The sequence below is a fragment of the Pseudorasbora parva genome, chromosome 13, assembly GCF_024679245.1.
Source record: "Pseudorasbora parva isolate DD20220531a chromosome 13, ASM2467924v1, whole genome shotgun sequence".
In the NCBI taxonomy this organism is placed as follows: domain Eukaryota; kingdom Metazoa; phylum Chordata; class Actinopteri; order Cypriniformes; family Gobionidae; genus Pseudorasbora; species Pseudorasbora parva.
In genome coordinates, this window is record NC_090184.1 from 41,964,070 (window position 1) to 41,985,187 (window position 21,118).

The 21,118-nt window shown below is 36.4% G+C and overlaps 1 protein-coding gene and 1 long non-coding RNA gene across 4 annotated transcripts in view; both read left to right on the forward strand.

Annotated features, from left to right (window-relative positions):
* Positions 1-21,118, forward strand: part of septin5a (septin 5a) — a 30,589-nt gene that overhangs the window by 4,454 nt on the left and 5,017 nt on the right. For 2 of the 3 annotated variants that reach the window (XM_067414449.1, XM_067414450.1), the window contains exons 2-7: positions 11,178-11,268; positions 11,368-11,454; positions 12,031-12,154; positions 17,814-17,948; positions 19,013-19,130; positions 20,970-21,071. In XM_067414449.1, the coding sequence (XP_067270550.1) occupies positions 11,178-11,268; positions 11,368-11,454; positions 12,031-12,154; positions 17,814-17,948; positions 19,013-19,130; positions 20,970-21,071 (657 nt within the window). Of the gene's footprint in view, positions 1-8,875; positions 9,000-11,177; positions 11,269-11,367; positions 11,455-12,030; positions 12,155-17,813; positions 17,949-19,012; positions 19,131-20,969; positions 21,072-21,118 lie in introns of those variants that run through there. The other variant, XM_067414451.1, reaches the window with a different exon arrangement.
* LOC137039187 (uncharacterized) lies at positions 2,873-4,673 on the forward strand. The gene is made up of 4 exons (XR_010897596.1): positions 2,873-2,985; positions 3,274-3,326; positions 3,440-3,493; positions 4,270-4,673. It is a non-coding gene; the product is annotated as an uncharacterized lncRNA (long non-coding RNA).

Below are 21,118 nucleotides of genomic sequence, written 5' to 3' on the forward strand. Positions count from 1 at the left end.
TTTAAGGTACATTCAACAGTTATTTTAAATATCTCACAATATTTCTGTTTTACTGATTTTCTGATCAAAGAAATGCAGCCAAATTGAGTAGAAGAGACATAAAAAATCTAACCAACCCCAAACTTTGTGAGTGGTGTATGTGCAATACAGTGCTTCTTGAATATTATTCATGTTGGATGAAGCGGGATGTTGTCAGTTTAAACCCCACTATGGACGATCTGTGAACTAACACCATTGTGCCATCCACTGTAATAAATGGATAATGTGCATGTGCATTGAACCATTTTAATATATGGCTGCAATTTACTAACAAATTAGCGAAGTAGTAAAGCTGACATGGTGTGAAAGCGAGAGGAAAGCATTCCCCCTCTGGGAACAGTGTTCCAGGTCTGTTCGTTCTTGGCTCAGAGGATGTTTAGTGAGCTCATGACAGCAGTGCACACAGTCTCATGTTCAGTCACTGCTCTTCCCTCAGACGTCCCTTCACCCTTTCTTATCATTACAACATCACCAGTGTTTCAAACCCACAGTAACATGAGACCGCTCACGTGACAATAATGCATGACATCATTGGTCCCACCTCACTGTTCAATATTACTGAACAGCAGGCAGGAAACCATGAGATGAGGAGGATGTCTCTATTCCAGTTACAAATCAACGTCTTAATGTGCATAACCAGGGTTGGCACACTGTAAAAAAAATATTGTTGGTTTAACTTAAAAAAGTAAGTAACCTGGTTGCCTTAAAATTTTTAGTTTATTAAAATTAAACATTTGAGTTGATACAATGAAGGAAATTAGTTTAATAAATAGAAACTCAAAATATTATTGTATTTGAACCACAGATGATAAATCATGAAAATTTGGCATGTTTCATTGCGTGTTCACAAATAAAACACACACAATTACCCAATACAAAACCTTTTAATAATATTTGAATAAAGGTTATCAAATCTCAAAAACGTTCATCGTATTAACTCAAATTTTTAATTTCAATGAACTCAAAATTTTAAGGCAACCAGGTAACTTATTTAAAAAAAAATGTTTACAGTGCAGGGCTTTGTTGTACAGTTGCCGATGTATTCAGAATGCTTTTCTGTGCATTGTTAGGGTGTTCTGGGTGGTTGCCAGGGTGTCGCTATGCAGTTGCTAAGGTACCAGCAGCCAATGATCTGTAAATATACGCGACGACTTTTGGTATCACATGGGAGGAACAAAATCACTCTCCAGAACATTTTCTTTCCCTTTTCCTTGCTGGTGGAATCCCTCTGCCTTCATCCAGAATGCAGAATCCCTGACAACATTCAAAAGACTTCTATTCTTTCATTTTCCTTTAATCTCCCCAATATTCTAGTTTATGATACTCTAAGCCAGGGGTTTTCCCCAGGGGTCGTCCAGAAGGTTCTAAGGGGTCCCCAGAAAAATTCCAGGTAGTTAAAAGACAAAGTAAAAATGGATAAAGTCTACTGAACAATCTAACTGTTTAATTTCTAAACGTTTCTCACCTTGTTTGCCATAATACATACCTTTCAGAATTGTATATGTTTGCTTTGTATCTTGAACTTTTCTCACTATAGTCCCCTTCATCGTGCTCACTGGGTGCGTAGAGCAGAATCATTAATGCGGGACGTAAGCCGCTTACTGGTGGATACATTTATTGTGAAAGTTGCTTATACAAGTTCATTTTTAATTGAACACCTTCAGGTTTATACATCCAAACTTAAGTATATCCCATTTACATTTGGAAACAATGTTGTATTTTAAAATGTCACACTTGCTATTTATCTAACATAATATATGGATTTATATATATTTATATATATGGACATGTATATATATATATGGATTTAAGGGGGTCCCCCATAAAGCTGCATCATATTTGGGAGTCCTTGGCATCGTAAAGTTTGAAAACCCCTGCTCTAAGCAATGTCTGAAACGTTGTATTGTTAGCACTTCTCTTGCTGGTTTGCCTCTTCGAGATGAATCGCTTGCTGTATTCCTAAATTGTAAGTTACTTTGGATAAAAGCTTCTGCTAAATTAATGAATGTAATTATTTTTTGAATTGGGTGGCTGCCAGGGTGTCGCTATGCAGTTGCTAAGGTATTTTGAATTGCTTTTTGTGCATTTCTATGCAATTACAGTCAACTTTACTGTTGTTGCAGTTGTGGTTGTTTTCAGATTGTTGCTGTGATTGCTAGAGTTTTCTGGTTGGTTGTCAGTTTCTTTGCAGTTGCTCGGGCAGGCAAAAACAGTTTGAGATGAGCATCTATAAAAATAGAATTAGAAATTTTAATGTGCACAACCATGGGTGCAAGGTTGCTAAGGTGTTGTGAGTTGTGTTGCTAGAGTGCTCTGGATGCGATTCCTCGACTGGCCGCTAGAGACAGGCTCCAGAAGACAGCAGAATTCTAACCAATAATAACCAACTGCAGAACCGCAGAACCCATATACGTCACTCACAACGCTCTGAGGACAACAGCGCCATGCCACAGTCTCATGCCGGAAGTGGGCGGAGTTCACGAAAACTAAACAATCGGCACGGCGGAAGAAGAGAACACGGTAAACAGCTGTTTTGTGTTGTGGTTTTAATCTATCAAGTTTATTTGTGTTGTGTATTTGATCCATCGTTGTTGTATTAACACTTTATACAGAACGTGGCTCTATTTTTTTCTAATGTGCTCTGCTTTACGATGTCTATAGCGTCTGTTGATATGGTCTTGGTTTAAGTAACATAATTGTTTGTGATTTTATTTTGTTGTTGGCGCCGTATTTTTTATTTGCTTTTATCTGATACTGACCAGTGTTTTATTTTTATTTTCCCACTAATTTATTAAGGCATTACGATTTGGAGAGGATCAGCTTTACTTCATGACATGTACATCAATGCAAGACATTCTGCAACAGTTTCTACTGCCCAGTGTTTTAAACTGACCAGATGGCACAGTACACCTTCAAATTCACTTCAAAAAGCAGCTGTCCATGGAGGTATGAAGGTTTTGAGTTATTTGTTTATACACAGTAGCAAGAAATAGTATTTATTTGTTGTCCCTTTTGAATTAGTTGGTTATAAAGTTTCAAGTGTATATATATATATATATATATATATATATATATATATATATATATATATATATATATATATATATATATATATATATATAGTGCTTAAGCTAACAAAATGCAAACACTATTTCATGTGTTTGAATGTGTCCCATTAAAATTAAATTAAGTACACAACCAAGCATTATATATATCTGTTTGATTTTGTTGCAGTAAATTGACAATCAGAATGTCACCCAGGATAATGGAAGCTGGTCAAAAACAAGGTTAGTTTTAAAAGGCTCTAATAAAGACATAAGCTACTTATACAGATAGTGTGTTGTTATATGTCACATTTTCCAGGAATGTTCTTCTATTCTATAATGTTCGATTGTTTTAGACTGTTCCACAACAGTTGGATGGCTCTATTGACAGTAGGATCTTCATGTTAATGGTAAGAAAAAGAAGGAAAAGGTATTTTTTTTTTAAAATACAAGCTTCCCTTCATTAGGATAAAAAACATGAGGGCTTTTCACACTTGAAATAGTAAACTCCGGGTATACAGAATCCTTGGTTATCTTGCTTCACGTTTCACACTGATCATCATTTACCTGAGATGAACAATTAATCCTGGGTATTCATACACTGCCGTTCCACACTGTACTTTAATAAACCATGGGATAACATATGTGCACTATCAGGGTCACTGACAGACACTGCACTGCACACAATATGTTTTCATAAATGCTCAAGCTTTGCATGTCCTTGTATTACAAGTTTATCCTGAATGGACATTTCAGACTATACAATAATTTAAATGGTCTCTTCTTCGCTGCAATTGCGTTTTCTGTTTGCATTTGATGTTTTTCCTCTTCAATGCTGACTTTATTATTTATATAGAGTGCACAGTGGTTCAGTGACTGTCCAAAGCACGTAAATATAAAAGTGTGAAATGTTACTTTACCCGAGGTTAAAAGTGTGTTTAGAATGACGATAAGCTCAGTGTGAGAAGCCCTATGAAGTGCTTGCCTTTAATTTCTGTATATACTTTGAACTGAAAATGGTTAATTAATTTGATTGTGACAGGGTATCATTTATGTCAGAAATTTAGACATGAGAAACTGAATTTCACAACTTTATTATACATGCTACATCCTGACTTCAACACACGATATTGTTAAAACACTTCCAACATTTCATCCTATTTTTTTGTACCCTTGTCTCATGAAGGAGCCACGGATCACAGAAGACCTCTGCACTGCAGTGTAAAGACTGTGGAACAACCAAAAGTTTTCAACAGTTTAGTGGAAGAGCCCTGATTTCTGAAATGTGAAAGTGGAAGACTAGGAAAAAGCCCTTCAACTTTCACAGGCTGAATGGTTGACCGACAACTGGCCAAAGAGACAGTTGTCAATGTTTATAGAGGTTACATTTATTTTAGATTTAATTTGTCATGTACCTGCTGTGCAATAACTTTCAACTTAGTTCAATTTATTCCCCTTGGTCTGATTGTGTATTTTTTTTAAAGCAAACCCAAGCTAGTATATGATGCCTTTGCTACTTAAGGGGATTTTTAAGGAACATTTTATAAAATTAAACAATTTCTGTCTGTTTTGGGGTTTGATTAATCTGAATCATGCATAACAGTGTAGAATTGTGTAATATATATATTATCTACTATGAATAAAAGGTTTATTCTGAGATGCTTGAGTAAAAAACAAATATATTGTGTCATAAAAATAAATGTTCAAATGCTCAATCTTTGTTTTCATTTTTTGTGTGTTAAGATTTGTGTTCAGTTTATCTAATATAATATTTAAGACATAATATAAATAAATAAAAAATAATAGCAACTTTTTACTTTAAAAACGTTACAATGTTTTTTTTATAAATACATTATTTAATGTAAATTATTTTATTTTGTGTTAATATCCAGTATTGTTTATTTTAAAACATATTTATATGATTTAACTATGAGTGAGTATATCTATCTAGCCTATCTATCATCTCTCTATCTATCTTCAATTAGAACTTATTAATTAAATACTTGACATTATTAACATCGTTTAAACTTTGGGCTTGAAACGCTCCAAATAGAGCAATGTATGCGAAGATAAATCAGCTCCGCCCACTTCCGGCATGAGACTGTGGCGTGGCGCTGTTGTCGCCCTCAGACTGTTGTGAGTGACGTATATGGGTTCTGCGGTTCTGCAGTTAGACCTGTCTCATTCTAACTGAGGCCATGGTTAAATGCCCAACTTTACAGCAGAATAAAACATGTTCACAGCCGGGTACAAATTGTGGTTTTGGTCTGTACAGCTAATTTTGCCCTACATGACAACTGTGAGGGGGGTGCATTTTTATTATAACTCATTCAATTACATTATATTAAGCCTAAAAGTTCTGCATAATTAAGGGTGTGGCCACTTTGATTGACAGGTGGATAGTCGTTTGTTTGCTGTCTGTTAGTCTTCACATCGCCTTTGCTCCACCCACGTCCCGCCTCTTTGCCCATTTTTAGTTACCTTGGTGGGATGCACAGTGACTTACTATACTAAGATGGCAACGGCCAGCTCAATCAAAACTGCTCTTCAGAATCCAATGGGTGACGTCACAGACATTACATCTATATTTTTTTACAGTCTATGGAAAAAATCCCAATTTTTTTGGAGCTTATTGAAAACTAATGGGAGACAAATTTCATCTAGTGGAAATGTTTGGTACTGCACCCAAATAAAATCTTACTGAAAGCTTGTTTTTTTTGCCTGGATGCCAGCCGAACTCAGCCCCGCCCACAACATTTGAGCTCGGGCGGTTCGGTCTGGCCTCGATCCATAGAGGAGTGATTATGCCTGAACAGAAACTGTTCGGACCAATGAAATCATCAGGGCGGGCTTTAGACGATGATCAAGATTAACATAATCATGCTCGTCATCAAAGGGGCTTGGATTATATTTGTTCAAATCTTAAACGGAGAGCTTGTTCGTATCTGCATCACCTTCACAATTTCTCTCAGAAATGATGATCATGTTGGGTAAGTACTCTGTGTATCATTAAATTATTTTATTTTTTTATAACACCGGCAAAGATCGTTTATTCCAGCGTGTGTGCAGACAGGGTTGCCATTTTTCATTAGAAACTTAAACTTCTATAGCTTTTTTCATCTTGATTTTTCTTACTTCAGCAATAATCTTTACCATGTCTTTTTAAAAGGAGACTAGGGATGCACCGATTGCCCCGAAAAATTGCCCAATACCGACAACCGATTTGAAAGGCTGATAAATCAAAATCCTAATTTTTGTATAATTTTTGAGAGCCCAATTACAAAAACAAAAGTCTTACCATTAAAAGCTATGTTCCAAGCACACAATTATAATATTCACATTATATTTTTTTGTGTACAGACTTGTGCACATTTTTTTTAAAGTGATTCATATTTCAAGCAATTCAAAACCATCACAGCAAGTAGTGTCTCAGCTGAAGGAAATAATCCATTATTTATGGGCTTTAATATATTGGCCAAAGTTACAAATGTTAAAATTACAAACGAACATATCATCATATACCGATACTGTGGCCGATATATCGTGGATCCCTAAAAGAGATTAAACTTAAGTCTGCATTCAAGATTTACAACAGTTTTAAGTTGGAAATTTCATTTTCAGGTCTAGGTAAAAAAGTAGGTAGTACGTGGATAATAACTATAACATGATATCATTTAGTGCCATAAAATCCCCGAAAAGTTCAAAATACTGAATAAAAACCTTAGCAAACTAAAATATATTTTATAAAATAATATATCGAGAATACATTCATTTCCTTGAAATAAAAAAGCCAATTTTAGTCTACCACACGAGCAGCACCAGAGGCTCAAATGAAAGTTTCCTTCATTTTAATACACTGATCATATTAGAGTTCCTCAAACAAAACTGGTTAAAAACAATACAGATATTGGATTGTGTCAGGTGTTACTCAGGGCTGGCAGCTGGACAGTGAGAGGGTTGGGGAACCGGGGCTATTGTTTCATTCAAGACATCTGTTCTGCTCTATTCAAAAGACCCCCTTTAGACACCCCCCCCCACACACACACACACACCCCCCACCAGCACACTGATCATCAATATGCATGACCAGACCCCCACCGACCCTATAATAGCTCAAATCATGCTTCACATCAAGATGTTTATTAGTGCTGTAGACGGAACAACCCCAAACCTTTATTCAGACAATATTAAAATACAATTTTGAGTCTGAGAAATAATAATGTATTAATGTTTTTGAAAGAATTATGTTAAGGCTGCATTTATTTGATTAGAATTTATACAGTAAAGACATAATACTATTGTGAAATATTATTACAATTTAAAAGAAATGTTTACTATGTGGATATAATGTAAAATATACTTTAGTCATCAAAGCTGATTTTTTTAGCATCATTACTCCAGTCTTCAGTGTTACATGATCCATGAAAACAATTGTGCTGCTTCCATATTTTTGTGGAAACTTTGATGAATTGTAAGTCCAAAAGAAGTCTATTTTTAATATATTTTATTTTATTTACTTCAAAATTACTAGATTTTATCAATACTTTTCATAAAAAATAAATGATATAACACATTCTTTAACAAATAATTACATGCAAAAACTTGTTAAAACAGCTCAAAAAAGTCTCACACTGGGTGTGTCTGCGAAAACCCCCCAAAACATAACGTGATATTTCGTGACCCAAGCCACTAGATGGCCTTATAGCTCAATATGGAAAAAAACGAGCGGTTCCGCTGGGTCCTAAAGTCAGTTCTTCAGTTATTTTCTTCATTATGCAATTCAGGTATATTTAGACAATCATTAAAAATAAAAAATAAAGGTAAAGTTTTAGCATTTTTTGTTTTAATTTTGAGCTTTTTTTAGGTTTGTTTTTGTCTGATTTTATAGTAACTCAAGTTAGCAAGTTGGACAGCATTTATTTAAAAATGCTCATTTTAAATTAGAAACAGAAATCTTTTGTAACATCTTTATTGTTATGTTCAATCAATTTAATCCATCTTTGCTGTATAAAAGTATTAATTTCATTAAAAAAAAAAAAAAAATCTTACTGATGCCAAACTTTTAAACAGAAAAATATGCATCCTCACAGCATTTGAAAGTGTAAAGGTCAGTCTGCAGTGCTGTAGATGTGCTGCAGTCTGTAGAAAGCTGTGTGTGTGTGTGTGTGTGTGTGTGTGTGTGTGTGTGTGTGTGTGTGTGTGTGTGTGTGTGTGTGTGTGTGTGTGTGTGTGTGTGTGTGTGTGTGTGTGTGTGTGTGTGTGTGTGTGTGTGTGTGTGTGTGTGCGCCAGTCTGGCAAGGTCTGCTGGGAAGGGTGTGGCTGCCATCTTACTAAATGTGTCTTGCTCCCTCACACACACACACACACACACACACACAGAAATCCCTACACCTCAGAGCCTTCTGTGGAAAAAAAAAAGTGGGGGGAGGAATGAACGACTAAATGAATGAGTGTTTTTATTCCCGTTTTCAGCCGCCCCCCTTTCCTGTCTAAAATTGCTTCCATGCTTTTTTTCCCCTTTACGTCTCTTCGTTTCTCTTGCTCACTCTCTCTCTCTCACTCACTACCTTCTTTTGTCAGTCTTTCATTCAGTCATTTGGGGATTCCTCTGCCTGCCTGTCTGAACACGGCGTGCTGGGATGTGCCATGGGCAAGAGACAGACAGAAATCAAGGAAAAGGAAAGCCGAGAGGGTTTATAGAGGCAGAGAGTGATAAACTGAGAGTCAGAGAGAGAGAGAGAGAGAGAGAGAGAGAGAGAGAGAGAGAGAGAGAGAGAGAGAGAGAGAGGTCAGGCAGGTTTAAAGACGGACGGCACACACTTCTGAGGCGTCTGGTTTAGGATGGACACCATGATGCTGCAGGAGAAACTGGTGGAGAAACTTCTGTGTCCCCGAACCAGAACCACCCGACAGAAGGTTCGGTGTTTATGTCTTGTAAACCCTATAAATACTATATATATATATATATATATATATATATATATATATATATATATATATATATATATATATATATATATATATATATATATATATATATATATATATATATACTGTAAAATAAATATTTATTTATTTTCATATTCATTTGCAGATATTCATTTGCAGCTTTTCTCATAATTATATATTTGTGTGTGTGTGTGTGTGTGTGTGTGTGTGTGTGTGTGTGTGTGTGTGTGTATATATATATATATACGAGGAAAGCTGCAAATAAATATGTTTCCATTTAGTTTATTATTGTTATTGTAAATAGTGACATCACACACTGAAAATTAATTTTCTTACTCAATATTTTTTATTACGAATATTTTAACATTCTTTAATGAAGATACATTTTCTTGAGAAGCAAAATGACAAGATATTAAGTATTTTCTTAAATTATTCAAAATTAACTTGGTTTACGTTTAAAGTTTATGGTTAAAATCTGCCAGTGATGTCAGAAAAAGTATCTTTCAAAAATAAATGTTTTGAATTGTGTACTTTTCAGACCCTATTGGCAGATTATGTGTCTGTGTGCTTGTTTTTGTGAAATATTAGGACACAAATGTGTATGATGACATAGGTATGACACAGGTATTACAGGAGAGGGTGTAAGATGAGAACATTACACATGTCCCCACTTTTCAAAATGCTTATAAATCATACAGGAGGAGTTTTTATAGAAAGTAAAAATGCAGAATGTTTCCTGTGATGGGTAAATTTAGGGGCAGGGGCAGTGTGAGTGTGTGTGTGTGTGTGTGTGTGTGTGTGTGTGTGTGTGTGTGTGTGTGTGTGTGTGTGTGTGTGTGTGTGTGTGTGTGTGTGTGTGTGTGTGTGTGTGTGTGTGTGTGTGTGTGTGTGTGTGTGTGTGTGTGTGTGTGTGTGTGTGTGTGTGTGTGTGTGTGTGTGTGTGTGTGTGTGTGTTTGAAGCATAAATTCACTTAATTTCACTTAATGTTAGATTTTACATAAATGTCAGGTTTAATTTTTATGTTTCATACTATTTACAATAACATAATAAACTAAATAGAAGCATATTCATTTGCAAAATGTTCTTCTATAGTCTTATATACTCACATACACAAACACACACACACACACACACACACACACACACACACACACACACACACACACACACACACACACACACACACACACACACACACACACACACACATATATATATTGTATCTGGAAAAGTACATGTATCTGTATTAAATATTTGTTCTGAAAACAAGACAAAAATACTGAAGAACATCATTTATTACAGTACATGCATGATATTATGTAAATTTGGTTTGCATTAGTGGTCTTTGCTTATTCTTAAAGTTAACGATTTGAAAAAAAAACTCTAGTATTAAGCCTGATTATTATAATCCACGAGTATTAATCTTTCGTGTGTAACTAGCAACCACTTGGAATACCTTAGCGACACCCTAGCAACCACCCAGAAAATCCTAACAGCCTCATAGCAATGTGCGAAAAATAATTCAGAAGACTTTAATATCCTTTTGCTTTAGAAAATGTACACATTTGATATGTGTGACTGAATTCCCCACACATATCGTTTTCCCTCCTCTCTCACACACACTGCATGTGGGCTGAGCTACAGCAGGGTTTCTCTTTTCTAGGATGATGGACTGCGGAAACACACATGACGGGCTGTGAGATGCTCTGGCAAACGGATGAGTTGTGTTTGGCCCAAGTTTGAGTGTGTTAAAAAGGCCTTTTCAGCTTATGTAAATATGGCTCCAGTGTGTGCATATGGTCATTCGGTTTGGCCTGGACTCTGAGCTGGTTCTGCTGTCGGGTTTAACAGTGATTTTGCTTTCATCCAGCGCATAACCGTCAGTAATGTCAGTGTTCTCGTGTCTGTTTGAGCAGTTATGACTGCTGAGCAGTTTCCGGCACAGTTGGTAGATCTGCAGGAGTCTCCACACTACTGGGCTTTTCATGCTCTGCTATTTTTGTGCCAGTCTGACGATTCACAGAAGTTCGGTCTTAAAGGGACAGTTCACCCAATAATCATTCAAAACCTGTGTGACTTTATTTCTTCCATAAAACACAAAGGAGAAATGATACAGAATGTTCATGTTCGGCTTTTTCTTTCAGGACAAGCAGTATGTCGGCTTTGCAACGCTTCCTAATCAGGTCCACAGGAAGTCGGTGAAGAAGGGCTTTGACTTCACACTGATGGTGGCAGGTATGTCTGAGATCATCACTATATCATGTGACATGCTGATATATGTCAATAACAAAAGCATTGTGTGTGTGTGTGTGTGTGTGTGTGTGTGTGTTTTAGGGGAATCTGGATTGGGCAAGTCTACTCTAGTTAACAGCCTCTTCCTCACAGATCTCTATAAAGACAGGAAATTACTAAATGCAGAAGGTAAGAATTATCTTAAAGGAACAGTACTCCAAAAAATCTGTTTTGTTTATTTGGTATACAATATACACTACTGCTCAAAAGTTTTAAGTCAGTACATTTTTTCTTTAAAAAAAAGTACTACTTTTATTCAGCAAGAATGTATTTAATTGAACAGAAGTGACAGTAGAGGCATTAATAATATTTCAAATAAATAAATACACAAATTTTATTCATCAAACAAAAATATTAAACTATTTGCCACTTATAAAAATCATAAATGTTTCTTAAGCAGCAAATTCTGATGAATCATGTGACTGAAGACTGGAATAATGATGCTGAAAATTCAGCTTTGATCACAGGAATAAAGTACATTTTACAATATATTCGCATAGAAAACAATTTTAAAGTGCAATAATGTTTCACAATATTACAGTTTTTACAGTATTTTGATCAAATGAATGCAGACCTAGAGAGCAGAAGACACTTCTTTCAAAAACCTTTAAAATCTTACTGACCCGTTAAACTTTTGAACGGTAATGTACATCTCTCATACGGTTTTGTCATTTTGAATTCTATATCGTGTGTGTCCTGTAACAGAGCGTATTAATCAGACGGTTGAGATCACCAAACACACGGTGGACATTGAGGAGAAAGGAGTCAAACTCAAACTCACTATTGTGGACACGCCGGGGTTTGGAGACGCGGTCAATAATAATGAATGGTGAGAATTCAGCTGTTCCCAGCATCACATGACAATTACAGTTACGAAACATATAGTTAAATGGATTCTGATTGTTCAAAACAACATTTTATTAAAGCAAAAAGTCTTTTAGGGTGTGTTCACACTTGTTCACTAAAGGGGGTCGCACACTTGACGCGGAGCTTGGCGGCGCGCCACGTCTTCAAAATTCGAACACATTGTTTTCAATGAGTGTACGCACACCGGTGGCGGCATTCGGCGCCTGTCCGCGGCGACTCAGGAAGTTGTTCTAAATCCTGCCGTGCCACAGAGCGCCATTTCAAGGCTTTATATTAAAAGTATATTATCGTTAAGGTATACTGATTTCAACCTTTGCTACAAGACACATTTGTTTTACATTCTGAGTTCAACAGCTTGAATAAAGTCTAAACATATTTGGGGGAAATGTATAATAAACGTAGCCTTTTAAAATGTGCGCGTCCGGTGTGCGACCCCCTTTAGCGTTCAAATGGGCATTACTACACTGAACCTGAAAACATAGGGATATGTTCACAACCTGATTGGTCGGTTTTTATTATATTGAGCTATGGAACTTACCGAACATCCAAATCAATGCTGTGTGCTGGGCTAAATGCACTCGCTGTGTGTGTGTAGCTAATTATGATGTAATTTTGACCAGCTGAAAACTCGCGAAGAGCTTATAAAACATGTAAAGGAGTCAAGACAGTAATGGACTGCATTTGCATTTGCATTTATTCCCTCGACTAATCGACTCGACTCACGACTATGATGAGAAAAAACAGGTGCGCTGTCCTTTTAAGGTCTCATCTTGTGACATCATGTCCTGTTTTTGGTTCATTTACATGTTTTGCATTCATATTTCAATCAAACCCCACCAGAGTTCGCTTGGAAGCGGACCAAGAATGCTGAAAAGATGGAACTCGTTCCGCTTCCAGGATTCAGATGGCAGCGTTCACTCTTATTCAAATGAACCGCACTAACAAATCAATCACAGCAGCGTTTGGTTTAATCAGACCAAACAACCCTTACTCATGTCTGCATTCACCATATAGCACAGCCTTGAGTGTCTAAGGGCAGGGTTTGCCAAACTGGGGATTGTGAGTTAATGCAAAAATAAATCATAAAAAATTTAATTCAAATGCTGAAAATAAGTAAAGTCAAATAAAATAGTTAAATTAAATGTAAATAAATGATTTAAAAATAAAAACAACTAAAGAAAATGAAATATTTGTTTACCTGCACGTCATGTGATTATTAAAGTCACCATGAAATCAAAATGGACAATTACTATTTTATTGGAATATTGCCACATGTATTATAAATAATTTATCTGTGCACATCTTTTTTATTTATTTATTTATTAATGTGCCCTCATAATCATTAATCCAAAAAACTTGCAACAACATCTCTATTCTCTGATGATGTGTTTACTGCCGCAAGGGCGGGGCAACCTGTCACTCACATGAGATCCACCAATAGCAAACCACAACCATTTAATCAGTTCCCTACGGACAAAATCAAGCCCCGTGTTCTTCTTGTTCGAGAAGCCGTTTCACTCGCAACTTCTGTTTCATGCAGACATTACTGACACCAGAGAACCGTGAACATAGCCTGGATGCCAGCCGAACTTAGCCCCGCCCACAACATTTTTAGGTCGGGCAATTCGGTCTGGCCTTGCTCCATAGAGGAGTGATTATCTCCGAACTGAAACTGTTCGGACCAATGAAATCATCAGGGCGGTATGGAGTGATTTTTGTGCCATAATTAAACAAACAAATCCAGCATTTTGCAAACAAACACGATCTGCTTTGCAAAGGAAAACTTAACTCGCAAACAAGCAGAAAGCGATGTGCAAATACAAAGAACAGTTTGAGCGAAAACACAGAGGAGTAACAAATATATGTATTGTGTTTTGCAAATAAATGAGTGAGCATGCATATTTCACAAATAAATACAAACCATCCTACAAATTGCATGTAACCTTTGAACAAATACCAAATAAACCATGAATGCATACATGTTTGTTACTATCTCTCAGCTTAATTTTCTCACAAATGCAGTTCAGGCAGATTTTCTCATAAATGTAGTTGAGCAACTTCCTCTACCAGAACAGCAGATGGCGCTTTGGGTCAATTTACGATTTTCAAACACGTTTTCAGACGAAAATGAGCGAGGAACCGGATGCAGTATTTCTGTCTTACTGTATCTATTATTAATCATTTTAAGATTTTCACTTTGTCAACCCTATTTCATAAAAACAAAACAAAAAAACATAAAAATATATAGATATTATTGTGACCAACAAGTGCAAAATCAGTAGTGACATTATGGCTGAAAACATTTTTGCTAGGGCTAGTTTTTTTCTCATTATTACACGGCTCTGTGAAATACTTGATTCTGATTGGTCAATCGCGCATTCCAGCGGTACGTTATTTCCAGATAACACCCGCTCATACGGGTACTACGAGTTATCTTGACCGGTACTACTTCTATGCTTAACGCTGGCGCCGTCTTGTGGCTTTAAACAGCCGTGGGTTGCAATGGAAGACTTCAAGGCAGGTTTCCTTTATAACGTTTTTAATATAGATCTTTTTCTTACACAAACGCATCGATTCGAAGCAGAAGGCTCTATTAACCCACCAGAGTCGTGTGGCGCACGTTGTTTGACGGACAGCTGCATTTTTTATGGACTTCAAACACAACTACAACTACTGCTGGGATTAACGTTAGCCTGGACTTTTTAAATATAACTCCGATTGTATTTGTCTGAAAGAAGAATGTCATATACACCTATAATGACTTGAGGGTGAGTAAATCATGGGCTTGGTTTCATTTTTGGGTGAACTAACCCTTTCAGCATTCATTTTCAACATTTAGCAAGGGCATATGGCAAATCTTCAGCAATAGATAAAGGCTTAAAGCAGATTGGAACTGTTTTCCTTCGCGGAAGCTTTGCGTAAGAGCTAATAAAATATTTAATCTCGAGACAATATTTTGTGTCTAATAATTATTTATTTGAGACTAGTAGCCGTGTAATAAGCGGGATAATGTACACCCAGCCGGTTGTTATCGCAGAATAAACCCCTTCAGAGTGATGCTCCGCTTCGCGTCGGGGTCCTGATCACTCTGTCGGGGTTTATTCTGCGATAACAACCGGCTGGGTGTACATTATCCCTTACTTAAAATGCATGCATCCATCCTCCATATCATTTATCCACTGTAGTGTAAAGGGATATAAAAAAGTATTTACTTTTATGTAATTTGTACATTTGATGATACAATTCAAATGAGAACATTCAAAATAGTGTAAGGGTGTATCGTGTCACAATATATTGCAATACAAAAATGCAACAATATTTATTGTGGATTAAAGTTTAGACAGATTTAGTTTTGTATATGTTACTGTCACATTAAATATGGTAAATCCTGATAAAATAAAATATATTTTAAGCAGAGTAGGCTATATATTATAAGCAGAATGATTAATATTTGTTTTTCTGCTGTCACCATTTCCCTGTGTATGGGGGAGAAGGACCAAGCCCAGCCAACTATAGTTCACCTCTGATGCAATATAGAATTTAGCACTTTAATGAACACTGTTAAAACTATACCATTTTAACTATTTTTGTTCAAAGTATTGTGGGTGTATTGCACTGCAGGGTTGTAACCATCATAGACATTGAAGGGGAAAAGTCCCCCCCCCCCATTAATTAGAAAGGGCCAAATTGACTCCCCCAAAGGCTCTGTATGTTGTTGTTGGGATGACAAAAAAGTTTTTAAAACATTTTAGTCTGTTTTGCCTCAGGTCTAACTGCGCTTGTCAATGTCAAAATGATTGAGATGGCCAATCAAATCAAAGTAGGCGGGGTTTGCATTCTCTTTTGGCTTGTGCACACAGCCTTCACACACAGACGAGCCAATCTATCGCTTAATGCCGTTGCGGAGAGAGACACTCTATTCCCTGTGTCCCTGCTCTTAATATACAATCATTGAATATCTTTGATTTTAATGAAGAAAAAAACTACATAAGAGTGGATTAGAACCAGAAACCTTTGACACGGTTAACATAAATTCTACCACCAGACCAGCAAGGTATACAGATGTATATAAGCCGCTCGATGTATTTATTCACTAAGGCGAAGAATCTCGGGACTAATAATATATTTAACACAAATTAATGCAAATATTGTTTGTGAATAGTCCCAAAAGGCTTATCCCCTCCCCCCAAAAATGAGTGAATTATTACATGCCTGAAATCTGCTGTTTTGGAAGAGAATTGCATTTGTGAGAAAATCAGCTCGAACTGCATTTGCACATCGCTCTCTGTTTGTTTGCAAGTCGTGTTTTCCTTTGCAAAGCAGATCGTGTTTGTTTGCAAAATGATGGATTTATTTGTTTAATTATGGCACAAAATTCATTCCATAGGGCGGGCTTTAGACAATGACGGGCAGATGATAAACAGTAACGTAATCATGCACGTCATCAAAGGGGCTTGGATTATATTTACTCGAATCCTAAACGGAGAGCTTGTTTGTATGCATTCACCTTCATAATTTCTCTCAAAGATGATGATCATGTTGGGTAAGTACTCTGTGTATCAATAAATTATTTTATTTTTTTACAACACCGGCAAAGATCGTTTATTCCCGCGTGTGTGCAGGCAGGGTTGCCAAGTTTCTACAACAAAATCCGCCAACTACTAGCCCTAAACTTCTCGGGGGGTTCTCCGGGGGAAAAATGGTGTTTGGGGGGTAAAATGTGTGTTATTTTGGCAAGGTTGCCTACTAATATTCGCACTCATGGGTCTATATATCACATAAAAGTCGCTTAAACCCTTGGACATAGAAAACAACCGCAGAAAAAAACACGGACTTGGCAACACAGTGCAGTTGAGCTCTGTCTGTTGACATTTGACAATGCGTTGCTTCGTTGCTCTGATTGGTTGTAGGTCTGTCCAATTGAGGTCTTTCCTGGTTCGGTTGAAACACGCCTCATAATCACAGCCCAATGGAGCAGTTTCAGACTCATATTCTGACTAGAATTGAGTATGACCACGTCAGGCTACCGTGAACATGTAAATTTACTGCAATATCAACTTAAAAGCGAATGTATTAAAGGAAGTGTATTTAAGATTGCGCCCCAAACTGGTACTGCATTCACTCTACCCCTCCCCCTCCCCCTGACTCGAGGTTGCCAGATTGGCTGCAGGATCAGCAGGAACGTTTGTAGATCTGCAGCTGTGGTAACTAAAGCAGATCTGGCAACCCAGATACAGAAACACTACTGACTTCATGATTGGTCGATAGGTGGAGGGCGGAGCTTCAGGCCAAAACACAACAAGACAACATCAGCATCCGTTGAGGGCTGCAACAACAAATTTTAAATGCCAATAACCTGGCCGGAATACTGTTGTCAGTGATAGAAGTATTTGAAATGAACATGATTTCTTAATGTCTAGTGACATATTAGGGCCATTTTATGATTAATTGAAATACATTTCTTACATACAGTTCCTTTAAATATTATAGATCAAATAGATTCGGTTGACAAAAAAAAAAAAAAAGAGAAACTCTGAGTTAATTGTGAATCCCTGAATGAATCTGTTATTGTGTTCAGTTCTGACATTGTGAAGAGTGTGTGTTGATCTGTGTGTTTGCAGTTGGAGGCCCATCACAGACTACATCGACCAGCAGTTTGAGCAGTACTTTAGAGATGAGAGCGGACTGAACAGAAAGAACATACTAGACAACAGAGTGCACTGCTGCCTGTACTTCATACCGCCGTTCGGACACGGGTACAAAACACACGAGTCTTATATGGGTCAAGTTCACATGCATCATCTTCACATTTGCATGATTATGCATGTGTGTATTTAGGGAGGATGGTCCATTGTGCCCATTCGTAACGTATAGAAATGGCATTTGTCTTGGAGTGGAAAATTATGTAAAATTAACACATACGGTATTCCTACTACTCCAAATCAAAACAAAATATCAGTAAATTGATAAGAAAGCAAATTGAATTCATCTGTCTACATTTAGTTAATGTGGTTACACTTTAGTTTAAAGTCTAATTCTCACTATTAACTAGTTGCTTATTAGTTTAGCATACATATTACTATATTGGCTGTTTATTAGTACTTACAAAGCACATATTAATGCATTATTCTACATGACTACATCCATTAAGCCACCCAATACCTAAACTTAACAACTACTATTAATAAGTAATTAGGAGTTTACTGAGGCAAAATTATGTGTTAATATTTAGTTAATAGTAAGAATTGGACCCTAATCTTAGTTTACTAAAAAAGAATAAAGCTTATTTTAAGAGTATATACAGATGAGGTCCTTATCAATATTAGTTAATATTGTTAATATAAGTTAACAAACCTGCCACTCACTCTAAGATGTGAATTCGTGAGTTCATATTTTATTTTATTCTTGACTGATAAAAAAGTTTTTTTTTTAAATTGACGTACATGATGGCACTCTCAACTTATATATGACTTCTTCATTAAAATGATTCAGTATTCAACAGTGCTGGACAGTAACAAGTATTCAAAGTCTTTGTTGCTGTAAAAAGAACATTTCAAAGTAAATTGTGGTCTATAATACATGATTCATCCATCAGTGCTTTTTACTTTTAATACTTAAGTACATAAATGATTAATAACTTTTGTACTTTTACTCAAGTAATATTGAAAATGAGTATGAATACTTTTACTGGTGGTAGTCGAGTACTTAATACATAATAGAAGTGAATAGAATAGAGATGGATTTGGGGTGGTGGTGAAAACTATGCATATGGATATCATATGCATCGATACTTAGACTAATTGCTGCTTTTACTGTATAGTTTGCGGCCGGTGGATGTGGAGTTCATGAAGGCTCTACATGAGAAAGTGAACATCATTCCTCTGATCTCTAAAGCCGATTGTCTCACGCCTAATGAGGTCAAAAAGCTCAAGGACAGGGTAAGTGGACACTATCTAATCTTATGTCTTCAGAAAGTCGATTAACTGTAAATCCTCCATTATATTATATTTATTGGTTCTCATGATGGAATCAGTTTTTGTCATTAATGAATAACTACACAGGATCAAGTGAGTAATGCAGTATTAACACTCTAGTAACTAACAAGAAACTCTGAATAATGAGTTAGTAAGTAATAGCGCTCAGTTGAAGGTGGTAGTTCACTATTACCTAATCAGTAAATACTGTTTTTCTCATACCTCCCAGAGGACTGCTAGGAACTATATACAGGTTTATAATTAATGTGAGTAATGCATTATGTGTAATTAATTCTAAAGTGAAGATCATGGAAACCCTCTAGTAATGACTAAAGTGCTACTAAATAATTCATAAAGAACTACTAAAATTATTTGGATCTGTATTCCAAAGTGGAAAACATAATAACTCTGTAGTAATGACTGAAGTCAATGTAAAAACATTGTAAGGTATTGGATATGAAAGACTCGTGTTACTGCATACTTCCATAGGAATTACTAGTTATTTAGTAAATAACTCAAGTGAAGATCATGGTAACCCACTAGTAAGTGTTACTATCCAAAAACTTACAAAAAGTTTACAATGACTTCAGTAATTACTACAGAGTTATCATGTTTTTCACAAATACTGATAGTAGTTCCTTTAGAAGGATGTATTAACACTTGAGTCATTACTAGTGCGTTACTATTACCTTCACTTTAGAATTAAATATACATTATGCCTTGTTCATGTTAACTATGAACCTGTATATAGTGCGCTCTAAAAAAAATGCTGGGTTAAAAACAGCATTTTAACGCAGCAACTGGGTTGTTTTGTGCAAACATTTAACCCAACCGCTGGGTTAAAACAACCCAATTGCTGGGTTTGACCATAGATATACATAATAAAGGCTAGATGTCTCGTGCGCGCTGTTGGCCAATGGAGGTCGCCGTCCGCAACTCGCGGCCATCTTGTCACAGGCAGCTCGCTCACTCGTAACAGTGTGTTTTAATGGTGCATGTACTTTTAAATAGCTATAACTTGCTCAATTTTCAACCGATTTTCAAACTGCTTCATTTGTTATAAACGTCAGAGATGTAGCTAAAAAATATACACACACACACACACATATACAGCTCTGAATTTTTCCCCCACTTTTTTTCCAACTAAGTTTATTTTAACTAGACAAAAGCTTGGTTGTCATAAAATCGTTATTGGTGTCAATAAACCTATATAATTGAACAGCTCGATTGCGGTCTCAGCCTTGATAATGTGCACGTAAGTTAGCCGTGATACACAAGCTGCACGATTAAGTCGTTTATCGAAACGAAAAGCTGCAATTTCAACATGTTAAAAATTCCAGATTTGTTGCTATGTTAATGACGTTTGTAAGAAACCAAACCATTTGTAAATCCGTCAAGATTTCAGTGAGATAAGAGTATTTATGTTCGTACAGATCACTCATCTTACATCAGGTTCCACAGAGCCCGATAGAAAGCTTGCCTGTGACAAGATGGCCGCCGGTGATGACGATGGTGACTCTGCCGTAAGAAAACTAGCCTTTATTATGGATATCTATGGGTTTGTCCATTTTCAACCCAACTCGGGTTGTTTTTAACCCAACATTTTTTTGGGTGTAGTATTACTAAAATGTTACTATTGCATTGCTAATTTGTTTCTGTGTAGTTATTCATTAATGATGCAACAGTATTAGCCATTTTTTATACGACCAAACGCATTCAAGCTAGTTGCTAACTGCATATTTGAGTGGCGCTGTGCATCACAACACAAGATGTGTGTGATAGTGTGGATGTGTTTTCCTGCAGGTGCGAGACGAGATCGAGCGCTTCGGGATTAAAGTCTATCAGTTTCCTGAGTGTGACTCTGATGAAGAGGAGGAGTTCAAACAGATGGACAAAGAGCTGAAGGTCCGGCAAACACATCTCATAAGACACTCAATCATTCATCTCACAGA